The sequence below is a fragment of the Varroa jacobsoni genome, unplaced genomic scaffold, assembly GCF_002532875.2.
Source record: "Varroa jacobsoni isolate VJ856 unplaced genomic scaffold, vjacob_1.0 scaffold_674, whole genome shotgun sequence".
Classification (NCBI taxonomy): Eukaryota; Metazoa; Arthropoda; class Arachnida; order Mesostigmata; family Varroidae; genus Varroa; species Varroa jacobsoni.
In genome coordinates, this window is record NW_019213576.1 from 110,467 (window position 1) to 122,456 (window position 11,990).

Below are 11,990 nucleotides of genomic sequence, written 5' to 3' on the forward strand. Positions count from 1 at the left end.
CCGTTTTTCTTTAGCCCACAGCAGACAAATAGTAGACTGATTCTTCCCAATAATGAGGAGCCTTCACCTAAGCGGTCCTTCGGGTGGCAGCTTCAAAGTAATTATCTTAATTCAGCTAATGACTTTACCTACGTTTACGTTTTATAGCGGCCATAGTGATAGAAATAAATTGCGTTACTTTATCGCAGTTTGTGTAGTATTTGCTATAAGATTGAACATTATTACTTCTTGTCCTTTATTTATTTTTATATTTTCCTACGATATTTATTGGAACCAAAAAGCTCGATGTCATGATAGTTTATGTTCCTGCGTACCCTTGAATTAGCCTTCCTTGTCTACCAAGCGTTGTCAGGCTGTGTCGACCCTTGATACTAGGATGCGTTATTTCAATAATTTCGCCAAATATCAATAACTTGGAACTTTTATTTCAATAATTTCGCCAAATATCAATAACTTGGAACTTTTATTACTAAAGCAAAACATAAGTTGTAAGTAAGCTTGTAGCTTGTAAGTAGTTTCTTAGACATCTACAATGAGACTGGAAATTATAGGCAAAGTCATATTCGATTCCCTATGTTTATACAACACTGCCATGTAGAATGACCGATCAATTGTCACATCAACTTTTGGCATCGAAACGGGCATTACCTGCGCGACCGATGTACCAGTTGCCTCAATTCCATACTGGTTTACAATCAACTGTTGACATAAAATTATGGGTTGGAATTAGTTCTGTGTTCCAGACAGGTGGTCATCGATCTACTTTCGCTATTTAGAAGAATAATTCGAATGTATCACAACTACAGCTTTCATCTAACGTCTAACATAAACATGGCAGCCATATTATACATGATTGCTATTGTTTACATTACATTTAATTATAGGCTTATTATATGAAACCCTTCTTACTCAAATCTTTACATAACCGCCAGTCCTTCCGGTCTGCGCCGAACTGCTTATTAAAAATTCTAATGATTCATTCTACGTTTGACACCTGCCACGACGGCAGGAATGGCGCTTAGGAACGAGGATCCAAGTTCGATTCCCAACTAAGGCTGGGTCGCTTTTTAAATATTCGAGTCCTTATCACTTACCTCGTCGCCTAGTCGCTTGCGAGAAGGTTATATGTTATACCACAAATACGACATATATGTCGTATTTATGGCATAATTGAAATGGTCCCCTTAGCGAGGCCAAACCCTTAGCACGTGCGTTAATAGTATGTCTATGTGAAAAAATAGAACAGTAACCTTTCAGACCTTGTTAAGCTACTTTTGAGGGATAATAGCATGCACTTGCCTTCATTTGGTGGATGACTTTGTAGACGAGAATAGTCATATTTTGTTGTTGATTTGTTGATATCATACCGGAGAAATCGGGTTTTTCAAAAAACCCATTGATGCCCATTGCACCGAGCGCATCTCTCATTTCTGTGCGGTAATCTACCTCAAAACGTGGCATTTTAAAATACACATCTTCATCTGAAAGACGCATGAGTAGAGTTCAAATCAATATCAACTTACGCTGCGCCTGCACGGCAGGTTAGTGGGGAAATGTCAATACTCAGACAACACTGCTCACGACGAGTTCGAAAAAGGCTGCGACGCTAAGGACAGGAAGGCTTACACGGTCGTAATACCGATTATATATTATTAAATAAAACAAGTTAGGGAAACCACGAGTTGAAAATAGTAGGCTCGTGTAGTTTCGCAAGTTGAATGGGAAAGATGGTCGCTGACGTGGCTCCGACCTGACAATCCGATGTCGGCTACCACTCGTCAGCCTGCCTGTAGTAGTTCTTAAGATATTTATCGGCCACTTACATGCCATTCGTCCTATTTCCTTTCGCATATTATTCCAGCTGATACTATGTAGCCATTTTTTGATACTGCAGCTGTGATCTTCCATCGGCATAATGATTAGAAGACTCGTTGTATAATCACCGGTTGATTCGTACGGCAAACTAAACAGCTGAGCCTGAAGCTTTGTCGACAACAGATACGGTATCCTAGCGAAGAATTAATTATTAATTATTATTTACGGTAAACACTAGAAGCAAAAAAGACGACCTGAAAATTTCGCAAAGCAAATTTCTATGGATTACGAAGTAATCTCCAACGATTGCCCACACAAAGCGATTGCCCTTTAAATTTCTTAATTTACGTCCATTTTCAATTACTCACGTTAGGCGTGCACTGATCCATTCTTTGTGCATTTTTTTAAATTGATCACAATGCCTATTAAACGCTAGTGAGCGTATTTCTGCGCCCATCGGGTTCGCCCATTTACCCCTAAAATATAACACGTTAAGGAGAACCATCATCGTGTCATTCGGTAACGGCTTTTGTAAGATGTGCGGGATCAGACGATGCGTTTTATTATAGACGAATTCGTTGATCCCCTTTCGGATACGCTCCCCGTCAATAGCGAAGTTCACATTTGCAACTTCCGCATGGAAATTCTTGTTCACCAGGTCAACATATGATTGAACCACTGATACGCTTTTATTGACGTATAGCCGATTAGCCAGTCGTATGATGAACTGCAAGTTCCAAACAACTGATGGATATTAATTATTTTTTTATCTTATTCTCAATCAATTAAACAATTATTGTTTGATATTCGCAAAATGTATCAGTTCTCCCGTTCTGGATAGACCCGTTTTTGTAGGGTACAGACATAAATCTTAGGCAAACCAGAATTTTCCTATTAAGCGTTACATATCTACAATAATGTACTCCACTAAAAAACCCCTTGACTACAACGAGCGAGCAATGGCAGATTCATAGAAATTTCAGTAATATTGCAAGTAAAAACCGTCAAACTTGCTGCATACCATTATTCCGTTTAACTGTTAAGGTACGCTGGGAAAGGGCGTTCAAGTTACCTTGTCCGTATCGTTGTCCTGCCGTGAAATGAACCTCGAGTACGTTCTTACCAAGTCCGCATCTTTTATTGCATCGGTATGTAATGCTTTCTGCAACTGCTGCTTGCCGGAACCGCTAACACCTAACGCGACTTTAGACAGCGCTGAGTGAACGGAAAGCGGGGAAATCAAAACATTTTCTCCGGTGTTTTCACTCAAAGCAGTTTGTTTTAAAAGTGAGTGGCCAAATCTACCGATGGATGCCCATAGCTGTAGAGGGTTAACAGAAAAGACGTTATTGTCAATACGTATTTAGCAGTTTTTCTTGTTTCTTTGAGAAATACCGCCTATCTTAAGCTAAGGCTCTCAAGAGTGCTAAACACTTTGCTACGTTTGATATGTGCTTACTGCAGACACTGTAAATATTTGAACTTCTGCCGCGCCACAAAACGATTATCGACAAGCGTACAAACAAGATAAAATTGACAACAGCGGGTAAGAATCAGGCATTTTCCAAAAGAGTGTAAATCAATTTCATTAGTTATTACTTGTCACGGACGCTTCTAAAACGTTTCTATACACAACCCCGAATTCACATTAGATACAGCTCCCTTCGTACTTACTAAGATTGAACTTATGAGCCATTACTGCAGGTGCCAATAAAAAATGAGCCGCAGCAGCAGATTTGATTACGTTACGCGTATCGTCTGAATAAATCGATTGTCACATAAATTTGGATTTAGGCACAGTTGAAAACCTGCAAGTATCAACGCTATAGTATCTTGAAGAAACTTCAACTTACGAGGTAACTTGGGTCAAACTACGCATTTGGATTCATAGACACTTGAGCCAAAAGCCTCAAACCTGCAACATAACGCAGAGCTCACCGCTCACAGCTTAACTAAGCTGTAAATTGAACGCAAAAAAGCATGCTGTGCAGCAAGTGCGCTGTATGTACCGTTTCTATGTAATGATTATTAAACTTTGTAACAAGATGATAAGTTACTCCTTGGGTTAAGTGATTTCTTTGTTGATTAGTCTAAGTAGGCATTAAAGTTCAATAAAATTAACAGGACATTTTATTTTCGACGCCATTGTTCTTTGTCTGATGCCGCATAGTAGGCATCATAGAAGAAACATGCTGGACAAACAGATCTAAGTAAGAACCATAAAATATATTTCTCGTACCTTTGTTTCACTGACGCTGATCCTAGGCTGCTTTAGAGCACTTGCGTGCTGGCAGTCCGGTGTAACTGCTTTGGCATTGGCTGCCCCAACCAAAAAAGAAACCAACGGTAAAATTCTCATAACTAACGAACCCGTAAGTCTTTGGACCAACGGGCAGTAGCACTACAGGTCAGGGAGCGGAATGTCCAGCCTAAATAGAAATTGGGTGATAAACGCGATTGAACAGATGTTGTAAACCTACAAAAAGATTAACAAACGACAGTGAATTCTTCATGAAATTGCTCTAAAAAATGTCCTTAGTACACAGTTGAAGTTACCAAGTGACAGACTGGCTTCGTTTCTTACGACGGGTTCACTTTTGCTCTGTGCTCCCAGTTGACTAATGCCAGTCGAATTGGAGAGACCAGCCTGAACGATGTAGCGACTTCCGTACACAGTCGTATTGCACGGTGTATCACATAACCATATGTCGACTGGAGAAAAAAAAAGTCGACAAATTGTCTTACTACAATCGTTAGCAAATTTGACTAGAAAAATACATTAGCACGATGTAATTGTTTGTCGTCTATGGATACAGAAAGAAGCTCCTACTGTATTTGGTTCTGTCTCTAGCTGAAACGGGCCGCTGCTTAAAGTTCCGCTAATGACATATAATACACAACCTATGTGAGTAAAAAAAGGCTATATATTTAATTCCGTCTACCTTTAACGTGTATTTTGTTAGATTGCTTCATACAGAATTTGCTATATATATATATATATATATATATATATGTGTATATATATATAATGTGGAGACGATGTTAGCGCGTCTAAGCTACAACCCTTTTTGGGGGTATGAAGGTTCCCTCTGTGGTGATGTTCTGTATTCCGTTATTTCATTTGTTTTCTAGGTCAACCCTCCGCTTAAATACAGTCTCATATAAACCACATTAGAGCTCATGCATAGCCAGCGTCAGCCTCAAATCATCCAAACAACACAACACTTTAAGCGAATACAGAATAGTAACGCTACATTTTGAAAGTATGTCGATAGCTATCGTCTCTCTTACAGATCGTCTCTGTGTTTTCTTCCTTTGGAATATTAAAAAAAAGGATTTTGTCGCAAAACGTTTGCAAATTCATTGGTGTCGTTGCATATATCAAAGGTATAGGAACAAGAGATAGTTCTCTTCCGTTCTCCTCTTGCAGTAGTCTAAGAAATAACCGTCCTCATTGATATTAGTCACCGCGAGTGTTTCTTCTGAAATGACGTGTGTTTTTTAGCTCACTAAATCGGCCAACCTTTGTCTCCTTCATCATAACGAGTTCAAACCTTGGCGCCATTCAGCTCACTTCTCTTGATAGCAGCTATTTTACTTTTTGCTATAGTTCTACACATCTAGCAATATCTACGACAGTATTCACATGTGTTCGATGTCGTGCCAACTGCAGTGTTATATGGCTACCTTCACCTTTTAGACATTCAGCACCTTCGGGAAACCTCGATCTCATCTCACTGGAATGATAAGGTCATACACCATGGCTTCCATTACCTACAGCTAATCCTAGTAGTTATCCCGGTTTGTAGGAGCATGTAGCAGGAAATTGTTTGAAGACAATAAGTTACGCCTAATGGCAAATATCAACGTTTCTTGCCAGGACTAGGAATTGGTGGGCCTGGTGGGTTGTCGATATAAAAGATCAAGGTGTATTATCGTGTTTCGCACCGAAACGAGATTCTACTGTGCACGTCTTCTCAAAGCGTGCACTGATTGATGTGAACCGCCGACATCAATTTCATATGTTGAGGCATATAAAACTCTTAAGTGTCGTGTGATAACGTGCACTGATAACTATTTTTTAACCCGGGCAAAAAATACGGAACTTTAAATGAATTATACTGGGCGGGAAAGAAATATATAAGACGCAGTGGAAGGGATGAAGAAATTTACGTATGTTAGTTTCGTGATCAACATAGGAAAAATTACAGGGCAGGATGACGTGCGATGGGCGCTCTTTGATGAGACGAGGGGGCTTCCTGTACCAAAGCTGTATGCCCAATCTTAGTGCCTTATCGGCTATACAGCTCTGCAACTTACCCCAAGTTTCTTTGCTGTAACGATATCGAACGGCAGAATACCTATAGCTATTCACTGACCGAAATTCATAATAGAATAATGCGTTAGGCGGAACTTCAATACCGTTCGTTAACTGAATTATTTCGAGTCTCCACCTTCCTCACTGCGGTGCCGATCAGCCTTCCGAAACAAATTCCGACTCAATGCCATTGTCAAAGCAGTCACAAAAAAGATCTTTCAGTTCAATCCCTCTGATGATATATAGCTCATATGAATGATAATACACCGTACCACCAAAGATAAGAATGACATTATATTAGTCTACACTTTCTTGATAGCTGGAAGTAAACACAAGCAAACTGTGAATGAATTCTTGTTTTGTACGAAATCTAGCGCCTTTCTATGCTTTAAAGGGCATGGCACGTTTAGCTTTGATAATTCTTCAACGATTCACGTTTTTTGTGGGTCGATACATTTATTTGCCAAGGAAGCTACAAAACAGTAACTCACAATGACCAAAAACTAAGTTCGATATCGAAGCGGTGCTGAAGTGTGCCCGTGCCACGTCACATATGTTCTGTCTGCATTCTGCAGGTTACCACTACCGACTAAAGTAATATCTCAGTTGTTTCAACTTATTGCCATGTATTAAAAGAACTGAGTTAAATTCAGTCCAGTCATCTCCATATAGCCTAACCCGCACTTAGGGAGAACGACATTCAGCACATCCTAATGGTTTTCACCTCTCCAATTTTAAAATAAAAAAGTACCATCATTAATTGTATAGACGCCCCACAAAAAAAACGGTTGGCTCCGCATTTGTTCGCTAGGATGGGATAACTGAGAACGAAGTCCATTGATTGTTAGAGCAGTAAATATTTCTGACAAAGCAAAACGTCGTGCGGAGCTATTCATTGCTCTTGTGTTCTAAATAAACACTTTTGTAAGTATCAACAATTAACATTTTTTTATATTTATATATGAAAAAAAAATATACATATATATATGTACAAAATAACAGCCAACGAATAAGTAAATATTACTATTTACAAACGTCCAAAGAAAGCAGCAGACTTCTGCTGCAATTAAGCGTTAGGTATTACGCCGACGAGTAGCGGTAGGTACTCTTGTATTAGCACAAGACTTAAATGATTTCCAATGCGCATACAATACTGCTATACAGGATGACCAATTTATGGTTACTTGGGTCGATGTTCCTGTAACGGGCACAATATGACCGATTGTTGAGGCAGGCGCTTTAAATAGAAACTGGTTCACAGGAATCGTTTGAATTAGCATATATTTATAGTAATCTAATATTTATCTGCGTTTGTAGTTCTGCGCAGTTCCAACTGCGTGTTGCTTTCCAGCTCCAGTGATCTCTAGTGTTACGTTTACGTAATCTTTATCGAACAACGAAATCTGCGTATCGATTGAAAACAAAAATCAAGTTCTGATCTCTTTGATATTTTAGATCACAGAAAACCCAGTTTCGACGGTTCCCGCCAAACCGTTCACTAGCGCCGCAGTGGTAACTTGCTCCACCAGATTCCACGTTTTTCCGCGTCCAGAACACCAAGACCGATGTTCGATTTGCCGCTGAAAACGGGATCCTCTATTAATTACTCGAGTCATTAAATCAACTTACCGCTCAATGACGTATGAGTAAGTTGATTATCTTCATACTCCCCTACTGTCAGCGTCGCCGAAATTGTTCCCTGTATTGCTAAAGCACCTAATACAGTACAGACGGCGGGCTTTTAGCGTGTGTATTGGCGGTGAAAGGTTTTAGCCGTGTGCAGGAAGCTAAAGGGATCGTAAACTCTTCAGCGGTAGTAATACAGAAGATTGAACTAGTTAGCGAGAACATCAAATACATCGATAGTACCTGAATTCGTTCGATAATTTACACGTTTTCTAGTACATTTTACATTTTTTAAGCAATTAATAAGTGTCCTTTGTCACGTCTGCTAGATTAGCACAATAATAGAGCTCACAAAGGCTTTTGTTTTCAAACCAATATATCTCCCTGGAAAATCGTCGATTTTAGCCCAGTCAATATAAACGTTGTGTAACGCGGTAACAAACACTTCCCCCATAAAATATTTTATCCGTCTCTCAGTTTTCATCAGTCATTTCACCTTAATCGTATATCGTTCACAGTCAACTTTGAGTAGTTCAATGAGGGGTTTGAATTGGCAAGACTATTCGCAGACTCTCTGAATAGGTTGTAGGGTAAGCTGAGAGGTATGGCCTGATGAGCTTCCGACAATAGATACTGCGCCCTAGACAAAGATGTTGCAAATAATAGTAATTAGTATTTATGTGAAATATTTGCTTCGTGTTTTTGCTATCGATTCTTCACAGTTAAGTATCTTCTGTAAGGTAATAATTCATTCGCTCGTTCAGAGGCCACTGACGGAATCAAAATGCATGAGTAGCTGAAGCACCAATGGACGCGCTGGCGCTTTTAAGGACACGAGTCCTGTTTGTAATGGGATTTCAAGTACGTGCGGAGCTTAGGTAGATAAAGTAGATTTTCTGCCTTCCTTAATACGGGAATGTGTTCATGAGTTCCGTATCGGCTTGATATGTTCTATAATTATTATCACTTTTATGGCTATGATTATATGCACCCTTTTCTAAAAGCAAAAGGAAAAACTGCGTTTCCTTTGAATTGTTTCAATTTTCCTTATAAGTCGATTTCCCTGATAGTTGTGCACGATACCTATTTTTAAATTGACTTTGTTAGTTTTGGCTTCCCTATTTATTTTTTTTTTATTATTTATATGTATTCAAATAGCTTATTTTCGTGTCGAGCAGTTTTAAACGTTTATTAAGCATTTGTGGTTGCTGCCATAGGCTCACTGGCCAGTTGCCATTGTATTGTGATGCGTTAAAAAAGAATCGCAGCGTTTATTACGCCGATAAAGTTTATTGTATGACGTATGGAATAATAAGGTGCATTTTATTATCAATAAAGTCGTTCATTTAATTTCTGACGCTCCCGCTGCCAGTGGCATACTTCACGCTGGCAGCATCCGTATGAAAAAATAGCTACTGACGACATGGTTTGCCCATTGGTAGATCTTTATTGGTACGGAAACAGTTAGCCAATACGTATTAAACAACTGATAAACATTTTTCGCGGTTATTATTTTACAAATCTATTAACATCTAGCCATTTAGTTAGAGCTTAGTTCGGCATTCGGACAATCTATCTATTTCTTAATTACAGTAGTCATGAAGTAACAGTCATTTTCTTGGACTACGGGACACACGGGTCTTCTATGAGAGTTCGGTGAAGTAGACGCGTTTTTGACAGCACTCGTGAAAAAAGGATACCTAAATTCACCAATGTTACAATATTATTCAACTTCAGTTATATTGTCTTCAGACAAAAAGAAGGCAATTAGAGGTGCTAATAGGAAACAAACACTTATCGCATTCATATTACCTTAGTAGTATTAGCAACTACGGTGATGATGTGAAATAGACTGCCGTTCAGTCTGCACTATTAAGCCGGAAGGCCGGAGCGGAAGACCACGTAGGTGTCACTTTGGCCGGATTGTCATGCTGTGGTAAGATAAGCCCCGAGTTTTTGCTAAATCGGCAGTTCCTATTCTGTTGATACCCATCGTTTATTGCAATTGCTTTTTGCCCACCCCTTTGAAAGCTATTACAACTATAAATAGTGTAAAAAGTAGGCAAATTAGGACATTTCCTATAGGATCTGCAGTACTGATTACGTGCGTTAGCACTAACTGGCCAAACATACCTATAGTTCGTTATAGCTGTAAGGAATTAATACAAAAGATCTGCACTATTTTCCACGGACCCTAGCTAGAACTATGGTAGACGAATCAACGTCTATGTAACACGTTTATAAGGTGTATATAAATATACGAAAAACCATGTTATTCCGTCGTGCGTTGCTTAAAAGTAGCGGCGCTGCTAGGGCAAGATTCGCGGTGACGTATGGGATACGACCTGCTCCGTTTGATAGACCTTCTTCAAGCATTACATGTCATGGAAACGGAGTGTTTCTCACGGTACAGCGCGAACACCATAAGGTAAACAACCATGGAGTTATGTAACAGTTCTTCCATATCCTCTGCGGATCTTTTGTCACATCACTGAGTCTAAAAGATCTTAGCTCATTTCAGCCATTTCTAAAATCTCATGAATTCCACTATTATTTTATACTGGCAGCTTTAATAGACTGGCGTGTTTCTTAATGATTTCAATCATATTTTTGAGGCATATGGGTCCACCAGGGCACCAATTGGCGTGATGGGTCCAATTTTAGCATGTATTTGAAAAGCCCTACTTTTTTCTCTTCATCAAGTCACACTGGTTGCATGTTACGGCAGCTTATCCACAACAGTGGTACCCCTTTCATATACGCAGCTATAACGCGCAGCTGGGGGGTAAGCGAATCCTTAAACCGCTCAGGTGTTTTCAAAACTATTTTTTTTTTTTTTTTTGTAATAATTCTAATTAGAGCAGCCTGTTAAACATTAAATTAGTTACGAATTTAGAGTTAATAGTAAACATTTGCTTACTTACGAGTCGATCACTGATGCTCACGACTAAAAAACGATCGATAACCTATTTATCTTACTTGTCGAAAATTTACGTTTGAGAATTGTTGGCGTTGTGAAAACTTAGGCGTCAATAAAGTTACTTTGAAACAGTTCCAGAATAAGTTCACGAGCATTATTTTGATATTCGCTAATATTTCATACAAATGGCCTGTCTATTTATGTATGAACTTTTCTAAAAGGTTACTGCGCACAACTCAAAGCCTTTGTAGATGCAGCTTATACATATGTTTTTGTTTCGGGGCGCCAATAAAAATGGCTGATGTAATCACATTAAGAGTGTTACGCCAATAGGCCCAATTCTCTCGTTCATCCTCATAGATCTATGGGTATGAAAACCACGCATTGATTTTGAAGTTTTCTTAATATTACACATCCAGAAACTTGCATTCAGATGCTGACATATTACTACCGCATGATGTAGGTTCTCTTTACACCTAATGGCTACCTAACAAGGTCCTAGTTTGTCCTTCGAATGAATGATCTATTCGGTAGCCGAATGACTTCTTTCTGTAGTCAACAACCATTAACCTGCTGCCTGAACGGATGTAGAAAATAAATAAAGAAATATTATTTGGTCTGTGTTGAAAAAAGCTGTTACTAAACCATTTACTACTGATCAAATGATAACAATAATTCATCGATGTCCGGAAAACAGACATCTAATATAATAACATCGTAACAAGACCCAAACCCAGTGAAAGTGTAGGTGCCACGTGTGATCTATATTAAACAATCCTTTATCTATGTAGGATTTATGGAAAACATTTGCCGTACATTTCGTTTAACGACACTGGGCTTCCTCAGCCCATCTGCGTGTGCGTCACATTATTCATGTCTTAGAAATAAGTGGTAAGATTTTCGTAATTATAGACTCGTAAGTCTTAATGAACCAATATGAACGGCACTACAGGGAGTCGGTATTAGATAAAGCTGAACGTAAAAACCGTTTGCTGTACATATATAATAAATTAATCGTTGAAACGTAATGCTAATCCTTTGGAATCAACAGCGAGCCGCTAATGGATTATAGCAGACCAGCATATATGCTGGTATGACAAACAAAGGGTATCTTTCGTCGTTCATTGATCCTGGAGAACAACTTCTGCTTTACGTTGCCTGTGTGATGGTACTAGTCCAATTGAAAAGAAGAACTCTAGCACTATACACCTACAGGGAGACTTTCAGGATACAACTAGCATACAATGGTATTTTGAGAAAAATAGGCCTCAAATTAAGATAAAGAAGATCCAAGCTTATATCATATTCAGT

The 11,990-nt window shown here is 38.9% G+C and overlaps 1 protein-coding gene across 1 annotated transcript; it reads right to left on the bottom strand.

Annotated features, from left to right (window-relative positions):
• Nucleotides 1-371: 371 nt before the first annotated feature.
• On the bottom strand, nt 372-5,548 carry LOC111262558 (leukocyte elastase inhibitor). The gene is made up of 8 exons (XM_022836883.2): nt 5,503-5,548; nt 4,372-4,527; nt 4,055-4,134; nt 2,888-3,136; nt 2,184-2,542; nt 1,824-2,008; nt 1,300-1,481; nt 372-699 (listed from the first exon to the last, which is right to left on the bottom strand). Exons 1-8 carry the CDS (start codon nt 5,546-5,548, stop codon nt 520-522), a joined length of 1,437 nt encoding a protein of 478 aa, XP_022692618.2. The 3' UTR covers nt 372-519.
• Between the last annotated feature and the right edge of the window lie 6,442 nt (nt 5,549-11,990).